This window comes from Anomalospiza imberbis (assembly GCF_031753505.1).
Source record: "Anomalospiza imberbis isolate Cuckoo-Finch-1a 21T00152 chromosome W unlocalized genomic scaffold, ASM3175350v1 scaffold_31, whole genome shotgun sequence".
NCBI lineage: Eukaryota > Metazoa > Chordata > Aves > Passeriformes > Viduidae > Anomalospiza > Anomalospiza imberbis.
Genome location: NW_027099315.1, coordinates 3,072,637 through 3,092,855, shown reverse-complemented (window position 1 = coordinate 3,092,855; position 20,219 = coordinate 3,072,637). Strand labels below are relative to the sequence as shown.

At 44.6% G+C, this 20,219-nt stretch overlaps 2 protein-coding genes across 3 annotated transcripts in view; both read right to left on the bottom strand.

Annotated features, from left to right (window-relative positions):
• Window positions 1–4,582: 4,582 nt before the first annotated feature.
• LOC137465558 (splicing regulatory glutamine/lysine-rich protein 1-like) overlaps window positions 4,583–20,219 on the bottom strand; it is a 448,710-nt gene continuing 433,073 nt past the window's right edge. The window contains exon 10 of the mRNA XM_068177639.1: window positions 4,583–4,727. Coding sequence (XP_068033740.1) covers window positions 4,598–4,727 — 130 coding nt within the window. The 3' untranslated portion in view covers window positions 4,583–4,597. The remainder of the gene's footprint in view (window positions 4,728–20,219) is intronic.
• The window catches only part of LOC137465562 (mothers against decapentaplegic homolog 2-like), a 118,941-nt gene continuing 111,098 nt past the window's right edge, over window positions 12,377–20,219 (bottom strand). For both annotated transcript variants that reach the window (XM_068177647.1, XM_068177648.1), the window contains one exon: window positions 12,377–14,262. In XM_068177647.1, the coding sequence (XP_068033748.1) occupies window positions 14,139–14,262 (124 nt within the window). In that variant the 3' untranslated portion in view covers window positions 12,377–14,138. The remainder of the gene's footprint in view (window positions 14,263–20,219) is intronic.

Sequence of the window (20,219 nt, the reverse complement as noted above, 5' to 3'; positions counted from 1 at the left end):
AGGTAGTAACAGGAAAGGGAATAACTGACGTTGCACAATCAGTAGTGAGCAAATGTGAAATATGTTGTAAGAACAACCCTGACACAAGGAAAAGAGTTGTGTTAGGAGTAACAAAAGCAGGGGATCTTCCTGGAGATTACTGGCAGATAGATTTTGCGGAGTTACCACACAAAGAGGGATACCGGTACATACTGGTACTAGTTGACACCTTCAGTGGATGGCCAGAAGCTTACCCCTGTCGCACTAACTCAGCCAAGGAAGTGGTGAAAGTTTTGCTCAACTATATAATTTCGAGGTTCAGAGTTCCCTTGGGAATGTCATCACGAAGGGGACCACACTTTGTTGCAACAGTGGTTAAAGAAGTTAGCCGGATTTTGGGAATTACTTGGGATCTGCATGCACCTTATAGACATGAAGCGAATGGTAAAGTTGAAAGTATGAATGAGACTCTCAAAACACAAATTAGCAAAATTTGTCAAGAAACATCCATGACATGGGTTCGGGCTTTGCCTATAGCTTTACTGAGAATCTGCATACAATTAGCTCCAACATGTTAATGGATCAAAACTTATAAAAATGTGAGATCTTGTGACCAAGCCCTCTTTTGCTTCCATCTTGGAGCCATCCAGGCAGAGCCACGACTGTGGCTCTGGTACTGCCAGGGTATGGCCTATGAAGGCTCTTCAATAAATATCCTCTTTATTCCCCTTAACTCTGTCTAGCCTCTGTTCTAGCTGCTTAAGGCATCATGAGCAGTGGTGTGAGGCATAGGGAACATCCACCCAGGGGTTGTTTCTACCACTGTAAGCATGTAGTGCTTGTCCTGGTGAGATTGCAGGAGTGTGATGTAATCAATCATCCAGGCTTCCCCATACTTATATTTCACCCATCATCCACCATCCACAGTCTTTACCCACTTGGCCTGCTTCATTGCAGCGCATAATTCTCAGTTATGGATAACCTGGGAGATAGTCTCCATGATTAAGTTCCCCTCCTTGACCATTAGCCCATCTGTTGCATCTCTTCCCTGATGACCTGAGGAGTCATAGGCCCCCTGAATCAGAAATAATTCATGCTTATGTTGCCAGTCCAGATTCACCTGAGACACTTTAATCTTGTGTTGTGGGTTGATGCTGGCCAGATGCCAGGCACCCACAAAGGCCATGCACTCACAACTCTCTGCAGCTGGACAGGGGAGAGAAAATTAATGAAGGGTTCATGGGTTGAGATAAGGACTGGGAGAGATCACTCATCAAATACCTTAACGGGCAAAACAGACTCAAATTAGAGATATGAAATTAATTTATTACTAACAAAATCAGAGCAGGATAAGGAGAAGTAAAATAAGCCCTTAAAAACACCTTCCCCTATCCCTCCCTCCTTCCCAGCTCTACCTCCTCCCCCAGTGGAGCAAGGAGACAGGGAATTGGGGTTATGGTCAGTTCATCACCCGTGGTTTCTCCTGCTGCTCGTGGAGAGAAGTTGCTTCCCCTGCTGCACTGTGAATTTCTCCAACACGAGTCCATCTCATGAGCAACAGCTCTCTGCACACTGTTGCAGCATGAGTCCATCCCACAGGCAACAGTACCCATCAAACTGCTGCAGTATAGGTCACTCTTCCACAGGATACAGTCGAAAAGTGAACGAAAGGTTCATGCAGCAGCTCTGGGGGCAGCAGCTCTGGGGGCCCAAATGGAGCTTGCCCCCTCTGTTGTAGCTTTCCCAGGTGGCCAAAAGGAAGGAGGTGTGCAGAGTCTGTCACTGAAGTCCAGAGCAGCAGCTGTCCCTTCTTCTTCCCTTGTGGCACAACTAGTGGCCAAAGGGTGAGGAGGCGTTGTGCGCAGAGTCTGTTGCTGAGGTCCAGATCAACAACGGCTGTCCCTGCTCCTTCCCTGGTGGCAGCACCAGGGGGCTCTGTCTTTTCCGTCTCCATTTCCCACAGCCTATTCTAGTCAAGTCTTTTTTAGGTGATGATGACGCACAAAAGTCGATCAGGGGCTGTGTTTCCTTCTTCTTCAGCTAGGGCATTTGTCTATCCCCCTCTACTGTGTTTAGTTCTTTATTTAGGGGTGTCTTTATCCCCTAAAAATACTCCCATGATCCCAGGGGGTTTTCTTTTTTGCATTTTAGTCCCAGAATGTCAGTGTGGTGGGGGGGAAGGCAGGTTACCTTTGGGTAGTTTAGAGAACACAAACAGAGCAATTAGCTAATTAACATTTCAATATTGGTACTCAGCTAGAGATAGTAGTTGTTTCAGTTTTGCCATGGGAACTAGGAAGGCCCTGCCCGGGAGTATCAGGAACTTTGTTCATTACAAATTTGGTGTCCTTTCTCTTGCTGGCTCAACTTTTTTGGAGAAGAGGGGCTGAAATGGAGTGGCCCCTCGCCTTTCCTGTCAGTTGTTCTCTCTGATCTTGGACTAAAACCAAATTGTTCAGGTCACTTTGAAAAGCCGATGAAGGATTGATCCTGCAGCCTCTCCAAGGCCAGGGAAAGAAGAAAAAAATCCTGTCTGGGCTAACAAAAAACCCCAAGCTAGCCAAGCAAAAAACCCAGACCACACAGCACACCAGATGCCTGGGGAATGAGGCTTTGAAAAAGAGTGCTGAAGAGGCCCGAGGCTCCCCCCTCTCCCCTGACCTACCTTAAAGTTACAGTAATCATTTTTGGGCATACAACAGACTATCAGGGAATAGACTAATCATCGCAAAATCACCCCAAGACACTGCTCCAGCATGGGAGCAGGGCGCGTCTCTCCACAGGTCTCCCCTGGGCTCACACCCTACTCTAGGCATCCAACTGCTCCAGCGTGGGGCTCCTCCATGGGTTGCAGGTGGATCTTTGCATCCTCCATGGACCTACATGGGCTGCAGGGGGACAGTCTGCTTCACCATGGGCTGCAGAAAATTCTCGGCTCTTCTGCCTAGAGCACCTCTTCCCTCTCCTTCTTCACTGGCCTTGGTGTCTGCAAGTTGTTTTTCTCACATGTTCTTACTCCACTCTTCTCTGGTTGGAATTAAAACTGTGCCACCACTTTTTGTTTATCTTTCTTCTCAAATATGCTATCACAGAGGCGATATCACTATTTCTAATTGGTCCAGCCTTGACCAGCGGCACTTCCATCTTAGGATCCACCAGGGATTGGCTCAGCTGGACATGGAAGAAGCTTCTAGCAGCTTGTCACAGGAGCCAGCCCTGTAGCCTCCCTGCTACCAAAAACCAGGTCATGCAAAAACAATACATCTTGGCAGTGTGATCCACTTGTCCATTGTTGTAATGTTCTTCAGTAGCCTGACCCTTGGGTACATGTGCATCTACATGACATGCTTTTAGAACCAGCTTCTCTAACTGGGCAGTGATGTCTTGCCACAATTCAGCAGCCTAGATGGGTTTCCCTTGGCACTGCCAATTGGTCTTTTTCCATCAGTCTAGCCACTCCCACAGAGCATTTTCTACCATCCACAAGTCAGTGTAGAGGTAAAGCGCTAGCCATTTTTTAAATTCAGTGATATCTAAAGCCAGCTGGACAACTTTCAGCTCTGCAACCTGACTCAATCCTTCTTGTCACTCAATAGCTTCTGCGACTCGCTATATACCACTCCATATGGCAGCTTTCCATTTTCTATGTATCCCTAGAATATGGCGGGAACTGTCAGTAAAGAGAGTGTATCACTTTTCATTTTCTGGTAGCTGATTATATGGTGTGGCCTCCTTAGCATGAGTCAGCTTTTCCTTCTCCTTTGATAGTCTGAATTTTTCTCCTTCAGACCAGTTCATGATGACTTCCAAGATCCCTGGGTAATTTGGGTTACCTATTCAAATTTGCTGTGTGATCAGAGCAATCCACTTACTCCATGTAGCACCAATGGCATAGTGTGTAAAAGGGACTTTCCCTTTGAACATTCAGCCCAACACTTGAAGTCAGGGTGCCAGGAGGAGCTGTGCTTCAGTGCCAATCACTTGTGAAGCACCTCAAACCCCTTCATAAACTGCTAGGATCTCCTTTTTAGTTGGGGTGTAACAGGCCTTAGATCCTTTGTATCCCCAACTCCAGAACCCCAGGGGTTGTCCTCAAGTCTCTCCAGGTACCTTCTGCGAGAGGCTCCAGGAAGGACCATTCTCCCCAGCTGTGGTATAGAGTGTTTTTCTCATCTTGTCCTGTCCTGAATGGCCTAAGGGTTACTGCATGAACAATCTCCTGCTTAATCTGTTTAAAGGCGGCTTGTTCAGGACCCCACTTAAAACTGTTCTTCTTCTGGGTCAGGTGAAAGAGAGGTTTTATAATCTGACTGTAATCTGGAATATGCATCCTCCGAAAACCCACAGTGCCTAGGAAAGCCTGTGTTTCCTTCTTGCTGGTCAGTGGGGACATTACTGCTATTTTGTTGACCATATTTATTGGAATCTGAATACGTCCATCTTGCCATTTTACTCCTAAAAACTGAATTTACTGGGCACATCCCTTGACCATACTTTGCTTTATGGAAAAAATGGCCTTCAGGACAATCTGGATTATTTTCTCCCCTTTCTCAAAGACTTCCTCTGCTGTGTTCCCCACATGATGATGTCATCAATGTACTGCAAGTGTTCTGGAGTGTCACCCTTTTCCAGTACAGTCTGGATCAGTCCATAGCAAATCATGGGGCTGTGTTTCCACCCCTGGGGCAGGGGGGCCCAGGTGTACTGGATGCCCCTCCAGGTAAAAGCAAACTGTGGCCTGCACTCTGCTGCTAAAGGAATGGAGAAAAACGCATTGGCAATGTCAGTGGTGGCACCACTTTGCTGCCTTGGATTCCAGTTCATACTGAATTTCCAACATGTCTGGCGTTGTAGCAGTCAGAGGCCCTGCAAGGCCTCCCTGGCGGTTACCCGCCTAAGACAAGAAATGCAGAGTCATGATGAGTGGACCAAAGTAGCCCCTCTTCCGTCTTCGGACCCTTGTTATCTCTCTGTAAGGCTATAGGTCGCATTCTCCTCAACCCTGGCCATTGGACAATTTCCAACACCCCAGTAGCCTACTTAAACCCCCGTCTCTGCCCAGTTCAGTGGAAGAGCTGTCACTGGAACCCTTCACAGGACCCTGATAATAAAGACACCGCTGTGGAACTCTACACAGGCTTCTCCTCTCTCAATCCCTGCGTCTGCTGAGGCACCTTTGCGAGCTCAGAGCTGAAATCACTAAGAGCTGAAATCACTCAATAGTGCTTGCTTAGGTTGCCTGCAGCTGGGAGCTAGCCCGAGGGACCCAGAAAGGTTGTGCCTCATCAGCACAGCGCTATCCGGGACACCTACGGTGGCAGCTGCCCAGGGGGCCAGACGGACCCCCGGGGCCCCTAGCCGCGATATGGCACAGCAGCACTCAATGGTGGTGTGACTTTGTTCAAGCCACAGTAGTCCACTATCAGTCTCCACTCTTCACTGGACTTATGCACTGGCCATACAGGGCTATTGAAGGGTGAGTGACTCTTGCTAACCACTCCCTGGCTCTCCAGTTCATGAATTATCTCATGGATGGGGGTCACAAAGTCCTGGTTGGTGTGATATTGTCGACAGTGCACCGTTGTGGTAGCAATTGGCACTTGTTGTTCTTTGACCCTCAGCAGTCCCACAGTAGAAAGGTCCTCTGAGAGACTGCCGGAACCCAGAATGTCCCTTGGACACTCTTGGATGTTCCAGGCCCAGGTCAAAAGCATTTGAGACCCTGGAATGCAGCCATAGACCCCTGTGGCTTTGAACCTGATCCATGGAACAATTTACCAACCTTGCAGGAAGAACAAGAAATCACAAAAGTTTGGATATTATAGTAGAAGTAGTCACAAAGTGAAAGGAAGGATTTTTGAGTGCTGTACAGGGGGGTTTTAGGCCTTGTACAGAGGGGTCTGAGTTTTGTACATGGGGGTCATAAGTTCTAAGATGGAGGGACTTGGGTGTGCCCTGTCCTTTTTTCCTTCTTCTTCCTAACCTCCATGTTCTTGGTGATGTTGGCATTCACAGATTGGTTTAGAGTAGAAAGTCACTGTTCAATATAGGTGATGGGCATTGGGGAAAAACTATGAACATTTAATACGTAATGTATGATATAAAAGATGGCACCAGCCCCCTGGGTGGGGGATTGTGCCTTTGCCTGACTGCTGAATGGACCGCAGCAGCTCAGGGAGAAATCTTTTAGATAACATACAATAAACTACCTTGAGACCGGACGACAGAAGGCTACTGAGTCTTTCTTTGGAAGCTCGGGTTGGAGGAGAGACTTTTCCACCTTTCCGGGCCACCCCAACCAGGGGGTGAGGCCCAACAACAACACCAGAACCCGCAAGAGACCAGGAAAGGTATTCAGTTGTCTAATTTCCTCTGTCTCCAAAGCAGCTATACAAAAAGGCCAATGATGCCCTTTAAGGCCCTTGAAATATCCTCTCCTGAGGTAATCTATGCCAAAGATGCACAGGGTCTATGGCCAAGTCACAAGGGGATGTTTTTGCCATTCATTCCCAGTCAGGCTCGCTTCAGCTTCCAGTGCAGTCAGCTGTAGGGATCCTCCTGTCACCCCAGAAAGAGAGATGGATTCTGTCCCTACATATCTCGATGGCATCAGGGTACATTGTACACTGGTGTCAACTAAAGCCTTTTACTCTTGTGGGTCTGATGTGCCAGGCCATTGGATCCACGCAGTCCAATAGATCCGATTGTCCGTTTCCTCCACCTGGCTAGAGGACTTTAGTCCTTGTTATAGCACTCGTTGCTCACTTTTTGTACATATGACCTGGATGTCTTTTCAGGAGGATCACAAGTGACATCAGCCCTCTGTATTGGGTCTGACTGAGATAGAGTTCATTTTTCCTTAGCACCCCTCACAGTTCTGTGCTTTGCATTGGTAGTGTTTTGGCTATTGCTGAGCAGTACTGTCCCTCTAACATTCCTTCCCCCCCCCATCAAGGGGCTGGGAGTGGGTGTGGCAGCAGATCTCTGGCCACAGAGAGAAACAGACAACTTTCCCAGGCATTGTTCTGGGGAAAAGTCTGTGAGAAGATCAGAGAAAAGAATGAGAAACAATTCTTATCTTCACTTGCTGCACCTGTTGTTGTGAACATGTGGAATGTGTTATGGAGATTTGTTTACCAAAGGGTGGTTTCTTAATTGGCCAATGGTGATGGTGTTTGGATTCAAGGACCAATTAGGTCCAGGTGTATCGTAACTGTCTATAAAAGCAATGGGTTTCTTATTAATGATAATATATAATAAAGAGATTGATCAGCCTTCTGTGAATCATGGAGTCAATCCTAATTAATACTCAGCCAGGGGTGCCCTGCAGCAACAAGTGGGCAAGATTCTGGGAGAGGACACAACCAGGTCAGCTGACCCAAGTTAACCAAAGGGATATTCTATACCATATGATGTCAGCTCAGATATAAAAGCTAAGGGAGGGAGGAGGAACGGGGGGGGGGTGGGGGGGGGGTGGGGTGGGGTGGGGTGGGGGTGTATTTGTGGTTCTACAATGTTTGCCTTCTGGAGCAACTGCTGCATGTGTTGAAGCCCTGATTCCTGGGAAGTGGCTGAACAGTGGCTCACTGATGGGAAGTAGAGATTAACTTTTCCCTTTGCTGATGTGCATGCAAACTTTCGCTTGTTTATTTCTTTGCTTTTGTAAATCGCCTTATCTAAACTGCCTAGCTGTTTTCCATCTTATTTTCCCTCCCCTGTCCCACTAGGAAAGGGAGTCATAGAGCAGCTTAGTGGGCACCTGGCCATGGTCAAACCACTACATCCTCCTCTTCTGTCTGAGGACTTGCCCATTGGAAACTGGAGCAGCATTTATCCTTGAAGGATTTCTTGCAGTGCTTGTTCTTCCTCTCACCTCACATCCCCATGCTGTTAGGGCAGAGGTGGGTTTTCCATTCCACTTCCTCATGTCCTCTCTGTGGCCATGTAGGTAAGACCACAAGTGACCTTGTGATGTGTACCCTTTCTCTTGAGCAGGGGGGCACTTTCTCCTAATAGCAGAAACTCTTTGTACTAGTAGGGCATGGGATACTTCTTTAAATTGCTGGCAGTCCTCTTTAAATTGATGGAGGTCCTTGGACAGTCTTTACACAGATGAGACACAGGCCCATATAGGGTAAGAGATACTTTCTTCATATTGCTGGAGTTTAGTAACCAAATTATCCACTCTTTGTTCTCTTTCATTGACACCAATGCCAATGAGTTGATGCATGACAACGGTACTCTCCATAGGAACTTCCGCTGCACGGTTTGTGTACACTTGACCATATCTGGATTTATAGGGGATTGCTCATTATTTGAATGCCTTCAGCAGAGCCAATTCTCTCAGGTGCCGGATACCTTGCTCCATGGTGTTCCACCTGTCTTGGTGCACTACTAGATCATCCTTGAAAAGCTATCTTTCCCTCAAGCTATACAGGAATTGCCTCCAGAGGCTGAGTTTCTATTCTTTTCACAATCTCCTGGTCAATGCTCATATCCTGGGACAGGGATCCCAGTTGCTTGGCTTCACTACTGTTGCGGTGTGTCTCCTCCCTCCCAAAGGTAAAGTCCTCTCTCCTGTTCCCCCGCCCCCAGTCCCAGGAGCCCTGGCTGTGAGACAAGGTGTCGAATGATTGGTAGATTCAAAAGATACTCCCTGCCCCCTGTGGCCATTGGTCAACTCAGGTGTCTCTTCTCCCCCTGGGACCCCTCCCCCTCACCTGGTTGGTGGCTACCTGTCCCTGCCCCTCCCCCTACCCCCGGGTTAAAAGGACACTCCAGCCACGTGGCCAGGCCCTTCTGTTGGAGCTGCGACGGGATTCAGAACTTTGTAGCTGGAATAAACACTCTGGATCGAACCCTCTGGCAGAAGTGACTCTGTCCTTCACCATCGCCTAAAGTCTCTCCACTGAGGAATACCGTCCGCTGGGGCTTCTGGCAAGCTTGCAGCCGCCTGCAGCCTCTGGGTGAGCCGAACGGTGTCACTGGGGTAAAACCACCCCAGCTGCCGCCTTTTGGACTCAGCAGCAGGACAAGTCCGGGCAGGTATCTGTCAGAATATTGGGAACCCCAATACACTACCATCTAGTTTTATATTGTGGGCCATGATATCCCAGCATCAGAGCAACCAGGTCACCATGGGCTCACCCAACTGGCAGTTGTAATATTTTTGTATACCTTGCAGCTTACCCAGGAATAGGGATTGGATTATTATCTCTGGCCCTGCCTCTTCCTTCTGCTGTGAGAGCCCTACTTCTTCATCCCTAAAAGAACTGATTTTGTCTTGGCTTTGTTCTTCTGTACAGGGGCAACTGCTACCAGCACAGGTTGTACCCCTGGTTCAGCTGCAGTTTGAGTGGCCATAGTGCCTGTTGGTCTGCTTTCCTCCTCCTCCTCCTCCTGAGGGTACTGTCTAGTAATGGACAGTGTCCAATAATTAGTAGCCAGGGCCTAGCACCTTGCATAACTTTGTGCCTCTCTAGAACTGCCATGGCATTTTTCTTTCCAATATACTGCACCATTATCAGGGTCCTGTAGTTGTTCAGGGGTGAACTTCCAAACCATTGGAGCAGAATTGTCCTTCAAAAGCTGGCTGATTTTCTCCCACCTTCCATGCCACTCATGATTATCCACCCTCAGGGCAGATCTCTGAAAGACTCTCCTAAAAATCTCTTGTAACTCTAAACATGGTGTGGACCTCACTGAGGAGACCTGGCAGACATAGCAACAAGAACATGCTTTCCTTAACACCCAAAAGGAATTCAAAATTCTCAAAACCTGTTGTAACAGGCCTGAGGGAGGAAAAGGGGATGAAAAGCTGGCGAAATTCATCCTCCCCTGTCCCCCCCACAGGCTGGGTACAATTATTAAAGGACTCTTAGAAGTAGCATGCAAGGTAAGGGCAGAAGGGGAAGCACTGAAGACACATCCCAAATGACCCTCATTGCCCTTGATGTTCTGTCATAAACCAATATCACACAGTACATCAACAAAACACTCCTGATCCCTCTCCCTGTTCTGAAAATCATCATGAGGAGCACATGTTGCATATACAGGAATATATACAGGGTTAGGTGCCACAACCACATGAACAGACCAAGCAACATTGTGACCAGTGGCTCTGAACCTAATACAACAAATGCTTAGATCAAATTTGGTTCCAACCCACTCTGGTAAGATCTGTTGTTATCTCAATCCTTTGAGCCACAAATTGGGCACCAAATAAGGCTGTCATGGTTTAGGAATGATATTCCCCAATTTAGTGTTCCCACTGAAACACTCCAAACCATGCACTGCTCGCTCACTCCCCCCTTTCCCCTGTGGCAGGCTGGAGAGAATTGGAAGCACAAAAGGTAAAGATCACGGGTTGAGATAAGAACAATTTACTGGAAACAGCAGTGAAATAAGGAAACAAACAGTAATAGCAACAATATTAATAACAGAAGTGTATGAGGGAGATGAACGATTCACACAGGATTTGTTCACCACACAGAGCCTGGCAATATCTACCCACCCACGATGCTACATGACCCCAAAAGGACCCCTTCCCCTGTTCCCAGAAAATGACATGAGGTTGTAAAGAATAACCTCTGTGTGCTAGCCTTGCCCCATCCTAGCTACTGCAAAAATTAACCCTGTCTTGGCCAGAACCAGGATAGGCAGATATTCCTACTTACTTTATGCATTTAAATCAGGCACCTCAGCCAACAGCCTAGGTTGACTACCAGAGAGCAATTCAGAGCCCCAAATTCAGACTTTACCTTTCTGTTCTGATTTTACAGGTAGTCTGAAATTAAACTATTTATGCTGCTTGCCTGCAATCAGTCTCAAGGAGGTTAAGTTCTGATTAAGCACAATGAATGTCCTGAATAAGAGCAGGAAAACACCACAGCTCTCACTGCTCTAGATTTATGTAACAGCACCTGAAAGCCAAAGTACTCTGCAAGATGCTAAAGTAACAGTAAATTCCTGTTGCAGAGAGCTTACCACCTAGATAGGAAACATGCACTAAAGTAAGGGGGAAATACACAGAGAAAATGCTCTACTATCAGTTCTCACAATTTAAAGCCACAAGAGTCCAGGCATTTGGCTTTGTTCTCTAAGCCTCAGCCCTGAAACAACATCAAAATGAAATCAGGTTTTTCTTTGGAGGGAAAAGGGTACTTAAATGTCAGCTCAGCGTACCCAAGTTGCCAAAAGGCAACTCAAAAATAATTTTTAGGCCTGGGTTTTTACATCAGCTATCTGATTTTTGATTACTTGGCTTTGGCAATACTATGAAAATCAAGCTCAGACAGGACTAGTGACAAGAGAGAGATCAGAACCCAGGGTTACAGAATCGCAGTCCAAACTTAAGGTATCAGTTACATGCATAGTTTTTCCAGCTTGACAATACAGATAAGCAGATGGCTACCCATACTTTAAGCATCTCCATTTGAGTACTTCCAGCTTGGTAACTATTTTATTTTACAAAACAGCCTTACTGAAAAAAAAAATTCACTTTTTATATGTACTTTGGACATCAGTACTTTGGCAGAAGAGGGATGAAGTCGCATTCCTTACATACCACAGGCATTCCACATTAAGATGCTTGAGCAGGCATTGGTCAGATTTTGAAGAGCAGAACAGCAGTGGGATAAGTCAGAAAGGCACTGGATTAAGAAACAGGAGTAGGTAAAGTTACTCAAGAACTGACAAAAATTTAAATGAAATACAGGCAAGCAAATGTTTCAAATGCAGATAAATTCCCTTGTGCCACTATGCTGTGGCTGAAACAGCAGTCGCAGGAGACAATATCTTAGTGGTACTAATAGAAGTTAAAAAAAACGACCTACATAGACTGAGATGGCCTTGCATGCAGGCAGCACCACAGGTCCACAGATAATGTCTGCAGTGTCCTTGTCTACTTGGAAGTGCCCACCAAAAAAAGAGTACAGTCAAGGTTATTAATTCCAATATTCAAGGCAAAGCAAGTAGTATTGCCATAACTGAAAGAACACATACAGAAATCCACAGTAAGGGACTACAGAATTAGGCCATCCAACTGATTCAAGTTGCAAACTGCTCATAAATGCAATGGGAGTCTTTCACCCAGACAAGTTGCTCTTATCTGTTTCACAGGTGAAAGTAATCATCTGAGCTAGTAGGATGCAATTTGATTGTGGTAGGAAAAAGCAACTGGTTTAATAAATTTGATCGAGAGTAGAAATCTGTATCACTAAACACCCATAGATCCAGAACCTGCACAACAGCTGTATAAGAAGTGATTTTAACATCTAAACTATACCTTTCCAGCCACAACATGCAGGACAGTTGTGCCATTTATTTGGGTGGGTTAGAATGACTCCTAACCTTCAACAGAAAATATAGACAGCAATTAATAAAAACGCAACCACCATGAGAATTAAAAGTTTTATTAGTGTATTCACATGTTAGGCAAATGTAACACACACGAAGCTTATTTCTTAGGTTCACAAGTTCTACCAATACATTAGTCTAGTGGTAAAACTAGCATAAATTGGCAACTTCTTTGCCAATTTTTGAAAGGTGTCTGTCCCACTTTTTCATGACTTGATTTTTGGTATTGTTTCTATGCCCTAGTCATTTTGGCATAAAAATATCCATCACTATTGTCAATTCAGTTAACAGATTAAAAACTGTAACACTTGCCCCAGTTTTGTTCTAAAAGCTATCACTAGCTGTACTTACAAAGTACAGTACTAGTGTAATGGATGAAACAATGGGAAAGAGACAAAGACAATCCCGCTACTGCCACAATAACGAAAGAATGACAGACAGCTAGATCACAAAGCTCATTAGTAAGATATATATTTTTCAAGTCAGAATAACCCTTCTATATAGCTTCCCAACCCATCCCCAACCCAGACTTATTTGTAGAATATATTTCAGAATATTTTTATTATGGTGCAGCTGTAGTGTCCAAGGGTTCACAATAACATGCACTGTAACAAAGAATCTAGAAGTCCTCCTTTGCTGGTCATACCTCAGCAACCACTATCCTAGAGGTTTTGAAAAAGCAGCTACTTTTAATAACAAGACCCATCAGGACATAATGAATGTGTATGATCTGGTATGCAAGTAAGCTATACAAAGCCACACAGATGAGAAATTTAAAATCTGTTACTGAAATATATTAAGAAGATGCATCTATTTAAAACCTATATGAAAGAGTAGTTTACCTTGGGGAAGAGTTTTTCAAGGTATTTAGCTCTAAAAACTCAAACCCACGGTTTTTAGTGACATCTGTTCAATGAAAAATACAGATGTAAGGGGTAAGTCAATAACCTTGTGTACTTAATCCAGTATCCAATGCTACGATAAATTCTCATTCCATGAGAAAAAAACACTGACTTCAATGATTCAAGGGAAACAAAAAAGTCTGAAATTACACCATTGCCAGCAATAATGCTGGCACCAGATTCATCAATTCAGATGGCTAGAGAAAAATAGATTCTCAGTGTGATGGATACTTGGAATTTATAATATGAATTGATTTAGGTCCCGTTAAGTATATAGTGTCTTAAAATTTCACAGATGAATCTCAAGACATTTCTTTCCCTTCCAATTGAGGGTTTTTCTTTTTCTTTAAGAAGGCAGCAAAAAATTGAGTTTTTTATGTTTAGGACAACTCAGAAATCTGCTTATATAAAAAAGTATAAAAGAATAAAGGAGTAGAGTCTTGGAATATTATAAGAGATTTACCCAAATAAAAAAAACCCAAGCAACTATTTATGGGAACTAAAATGTAGAACAGCAGAATACTGCAATATTTGAGATCATGATGCATTACCTGTACATATACTTAGTTATTCATGTTATTGAAAAAACCATTAGGACACTCAATTATATACCCAATAAAAACATCATTAAGAGTCTTGAGAATGGTCCCATCTTCTTTCTGAAGAAGGCATTTCTATACACTAAATTTTCATCTAGTAGCAGAGTATAGGAAACAGAATCCACAAGGTGCTTTAATTGATAAGACCTCAAGTGCTGTTTTTCTGTTTTTTTTTTTTAAACCTTTTTAGATAGTAAACAGTTCATGGGGACCACACACAAATACTATGACAGACGAGGTGTTATATTAAGTCTGTTGATTAGCCTTGATATTTAGCCCACTGGTAACAGAGGAAGGAGCTTTATGACATGCTGGAGCAGCGTACTGAAGGGGAGCCCATCTGAGTCAATACTTTGTCCAACCATTGTAGAGGTCCATTCAGATGAAGTTCAATCCAGCAAGGAGTGCTTGTTACTGTTTGCCGCCTAAAAAATAAATAATAGGGAAGTCAGAAAGCAGCTTTAGCTACCATAAAGTTCTCCATAATATTATCAAATCTGTTTCCATCTATATCTCATACACAGAAAGATAAAAATCCACAACCATTACCACAACTGTTACTAAACTTTTTTTCAGACAGTCTTTGAAGGAAAAGAACCCAACAAAAACTCCAAAACACTCCACATCTGTAAGACACATCAATAATTAGATGCTTGTCCATAATACATAGCGAATATTCTGCTCTGGAGAATAAGAGTTTCAGCATTTGCTTCAAGTACGCTTCAAGTACCACACCAAGAGCTTTACATCTAAAAATAAATTCAAAACTGAAGATTGTCCAACCAATGTGGTGTTCATGTCACAGATAGCTGTGTGCAGCTGCATCGCAACCTTCAAAGAGTCTGCGTGCATAACTGGGTTTGAATTTGGTAGACAATTACTGAGAAATACAAACTAGAAACCCCTGATTCTGCATTATTAGCATGGTCAAACAGCACAATGCTATGATGATCATAAGGTCTGGCTTTTTTGAGCAAATGACAAGATAAATGTATAAGGAAACTGCTAGATGTTGTAAGAAACATTGTCAAAACACAGTGTGTGGTTATACTGTGCTAACTGATGCTATCTCAAAGGAACACTAAGCTTTTATCTCAAATTTTCTGTAATCTTACATTTCTACCTGTGTTTTGCACTGCAACATCCTTACAAAAACAACCAAAGTAAAAATTGTGTTTCCATTGTCTTCAATATAAACTTACCTATAGTTTTTCACAATAGAAGCCCTTAATTAAACACCATATTGCAAGTCTCAGTAAAGCTGAAGGGCTGACAATCAAAAAAGTTTCATTCACTCTCTCATATATTGTTGTTTCAGAGACCTGTTGTTCAAAAATTTTCCTTTTAATCTCCAAAGCAAAAAAAAAACCAAAACAGTATCAGACATACTGTGCCTGAAAAATCCTGTTTTTTTCACAATACCTGCTCCAGGCATGGGAATTTTCCCAAACTTCACTGCCAAGACTACTGTTGCTAAGCCAGTTTTTCCTAGTAGTTGTAGCTATCCCAAAGTCAAAGCAAGAAGGCATTAAGATTCAAAGGCAGCAGATTAGACACAAACCCAGCCCCTTAATTTTTACTGTTGGCACTGCAAACCTTCACTTTAAGGAAAACTATATATAAACAGAGGAACTGAAAAGGCAGAAAAATTAAGCCAGAGAGAAGATGAATTTCCAAAGTTGTTGGTGATTTCACATTTTCTAGGAAAAGAAAGCAGCTGGGGTCTGTGCACTCTCAGCACTCTAAAAAACATTGTTTATCTTAGCCCCAAATGCCTATGTTAAAATAAAGTGATCCAACAGAACAACCTAAATCATAGGAAACAGAATTCCATTTAGTCTTGAATCCTTTCCCAAAGAAGGAAGTTCATTATTCCAGTGCTGTTAACTCCCCTACAATGTGTTCCACAACACACTTCCTCAGAATTTTATAACTGGTTCTGAAACATGGGGTTAGAACTAGAAGATATTAATCATAGAAATTAGAAGGTATTGAACAGTAATAGGCATATAAAATAATGGATATTGCTTAGGGCCACATCCTTATGTTACGTGAGAATATACCGTATCCTGGCCTATGGGAAAGGAAGAGACTACGTGCAGAGCAGCAAGGAGAGACCTGATAAGGAGAAGGAATGTATATGGAAAACAGGATACAGGGTGTAAAGACAACTGAAAAATGGGGCCCCTTATGTTCTGGAAACAGATGGATCCTGGCCCCTGGCTTGGACCGTGGCCAAGGAATCAATGGGCATGTGCAAAGCAGTGGGGTCAAAAAAGTCAGCCTGAAGAAGACCATTCTTACTTCATCCCTTTTACGACCCCCGAAGCCTGGGACGACCACCAGAGACAGCTGCGCAGGCGCAGAGGACCGACAAGCTGATTAGCATACAGAGCGGAGAGGGAGGGGAGCCAGGAAATGACCCATGGGGAAACTTAATGCATATGTAACACTCCAGGGGATAAAAGAACACGTGTGTAAGCAAGGGGCACGCATGTATTTGGGGAAATGTCCCACATGCGTCCGGCCGAATAAACATACCTACTTTAAAACTCACTCTGTCTCTGAGTTTTAGTGTCTGGCTCCGCGTGTCAGTTCTGTTCAACAATCCTAGCTTTGCACTACACTGGCAGAAGTTGATAAAACAGCAACAGTTGCTTTGCAGCTGTGTTAAAGCTAAAACTCAGCCTCTTATACCCAGAGATTTCCAGCTCACACATCACTGTTTGCTGTAATTACATCTCTACTGAACCCTCTTCAGAAGATGATCCTAGACCTGGATAGTTCTTGCGATAACGTGAACACTTGACTGCTGATCTGATCTTCTACCAGCATCCTCAATTCTATCCAACATGTGTTGAGCAAAAAGTTGTAAACTATTTTGTCTACCAAGCTTATAAGCTTGGTGAATAAACAAAATGTACCACTTTGCCATACCTGTGCATTTATCCACATAGCATAAAATGTAAGTAATGCTCTGGCTTTGCCCAAGCCCGTTGTATAAGAAACCTTTTTGACATAATGATGAAGCACAGAAATTTTAACAAGAATGATGGATTTTACAGTGCCTCCTGGTCTATTTTCTGTCTTGGTTTGAAAGACACGTGTCTGCTAAGGAAGGCAGGACCCTCCCTTGGAATGGAGAGTGTAAACCCATTCCCTCCAAATTATTATAATTTTGAAATTAAGGGGCTCGCAGGCAAAGATATGAGGATAGGGATAACAGTTCTTTACTAGTATGTAAAACAAGACAAGCAAAACAACAATAACTATGGCATTAACAACAAACAGAACCAGGGACCCAGAAACAGCCTTCTCAGCCGCCTGCACTTTCCCCTTTGGTGCAGTTACTGTCACAAGCCGCAGGAGTGAGCAAAAATCCCGGGGTGGTGGACGAGATGTATCAGAAAGTCCACGGTGGTAGCTGGAACTCCGGGACGGTGCTGGCTACAGCGTGGAGAAACCCAGAGCAGCACCAAAGAAACAGCGGGGGCGGGGCAGTGACGGCCGTCTCTGAGAAGAGCAGGGAGAGGCGAAGTTCAAGATTTCCCAGGGCACACAAGTAGATGGTGATAGGTCCCTCAGGGCTAAGCTCCAGCAGTGCCGGCGAATTCTCCCCGCAGTAAGCGACAGCCTTGCTGTCCTCCGATGCCAAAGAGCAAGAGAGAGAGAGTCCCCAACTCCCCAGCCCTCATCTTTTATCTGCCTCTATTCTCTCAGTATCTTTGTTGTCCCCGTCCCCCCCTTCCCCCAGAGAAAACTCCCAAAAACCAGAGGAGTTCCACTCCCACCATCTCAAGCACCCAGTCATCAGTGTTTCTTAGCAATTCAATGGGAAAAAATTCCACAAGTAACAAGGAAAGAAAAGGAAAGAAAAGGAAAGAAAAGGAAAGAAAAACTCAACCCCCAATATATTGACAATTCAGACTGTAATGAACAAAGTTCCCAGTGTTCCTGGAGGCGCGGGCAGGGCCTTCCTAGTTCCCATGGCAACACTGGAACGGCTGCTGGGTCTAGCTGAGTACCAATATTGAAATGTTAATTAGCTAATTGATCTGTTTTCTCCAAACTACCTGGAGATAACCTGCCTCCCCCCACCACACTGACATTCTGGGACTAAAATGCGAATAAAAACCCTTGGGACCATAGGAACATTTTTTAGGGGATAAAGACACCCATAAATAAAGAACTAAACACAGTAGAGGGGGGCTAGACAAATGCCCTAGCTGAGGAAGAGGGAAACACAGCCCCTGATTGACTTTTGCCCGTCACCATCACCAACAAAAGACTAGACTAGAGTAGGCTGTAGGAAGCAAAGACGAAGAGATGGAATTTCCTTGGTGTTGCCACAAGGAAAGGAGAGGGGACAGCTGTTGTTCTGGACTTCAGCGACAGACTCTGCACGCCTCCTTCACTTTCGGCTACCTAAGAAAGCTACAACAGCAGGGGCGAGCTCTGTGTCAGGCCCCCTGCCCAGCCAATCTTGTTAATAAAGAGCTGAACATTAATAAAGGCATTAGCCCTGTTCATTTCACAAACTACATTCATTTAAATTCAAGGTTGTGTTTGTGTAATGGGTGAGTCTTTGTTCATCAAACTAGGGAAGAGAAACACAAAGAGTACAGGAAGTCCTCAGGCAAACAGGAGACCGGAGGCATCCAGCCTAACAAGGCAAGTTGCAGAATTGCGCAGATATTGCTTACTTAAGCAGACTGGTCTAACCATATATGTAAAGTTGACTCTCAGGGCACTGCAAAATCGTGAGGATGAGGAGAAGCCTTCCTCCCGATGACCACTGGAGGCCAGAACTACGACCCCCTAGCAACAGGCGGCACAGACACAGAGTACCCTGGAACCGACAGGTCCGCAGGAAGCAGAGAAGCAATAAAGACCCAGGGACTGAGGGGGGGAGTTGTGAGCCGTTAGCAGCGCACTGACTCCCCGGCTACACCCAGCACTGTTTTGCTTGTCATTGCTTGCTGTAATCAATAAATTTTCTAATCAATCTCTAAAGGATCGGACAAATTATTTACCTTAACTTCTAACAATTTTGGTGCCGTGACTCTGATAAGGGCCATCTGCTGGAAACTCCTTACGGGGAGGCGCCCTCGCTGCTGCTTTAGAAACGAGCCCCGTGTAGGAATTTTTCTTCCGAAACCCTTACCGACGAACCCAAATTCAATGGCAAGCAAAGAATAGCCCGCAACCCCTTAATCTTTGTGCACAAAGTTCCAGGCGAAGACAGAGGATTGTGTAAGTATATCTCAGCAGTCCCTTGGGACTTCTGAGTCCCCTGCTTAAAAGAAGCAGGGGACCACTTGGTCAGGGTTGGGATCCTGGAGTGTGATGAGTGAGACGTCTCCGTGAGACGAGGCAAGTGTGGATCTCATAGTAGTGCGATTCCCACACCCGGCGACGGGCTGGGCCATGAATTGGGGGAAGCGTTGAGGTGTGTGTGTGTGGACACTCTGGAAGATGGGACAGAGGAAAAGCAAGCCCTCTGATCCCATGGGTGGGGGACCCAAGCAAAACTCCCCCATATACTGCTAGATAGCCCATTGGGATTGATGATTGCAAATTGGCATGCCTTTCCATCTAGAAAGGGGAAGGATAAAGTAAAAATGATACACTATTGTACAGAAGTGTAGGGTGGAAAGCAGATCAGAGGAGATCACCTTTATTGGCCAGTCTTTGGATCTTTCGAGGATTGGATCTGTCAGGCCCTAAATATATATGTGAATTCTAAGGAGACCTGCAGAGATTATTTTGCCTTCGAATGGGAGGACCCAGATACCCACAGGAAGCAGCAATCGAGGTAGACGGTGCTCCCACAAGTCTTTACAGAATCCTCTAACCTATTTGGGCAGGCCCTAAAACAAATTTTGCGTGATTATCATTTGGGGGAAAGGGCAACATTGATACAGTCTGTAGATTATTTATTAATAGCTGGAAAGAGTGAGGAAGTAGTTAGACAGGAGAGTATAAAGTTGCTAAACTTTTTAAGTTTGAAAGGACTAAGGGTCTCCAAATCTAAATTGCAGTTTGTGGAAAAGGAGGTGAAGTACTTAGGACATAGGTTGAGCCAGGGGACCAAGAAACTGGACCCTGAGAGAGTGAAGGGAATATTCTCAATCCCAGCCCCCAAAACTAAAAGACAGGTGAGACAATTATTGGGGTTTGGATATTGCAGGCAGTGGATTGAAAACTTTAGTAGAAGGGTCAAATTTCTATATGATAAATTACCCAAAGAGGGCTTGGTGAAATGGTCACTACAGAAACTGAGAACTGCTGAAAAGGGACAGACTCATGCCAGTCGAGTGAAGGGGCCCATCATGACAGAAGTCGAGAAATCCTGGAAGGTGACCAACCCACCTGGAGACTT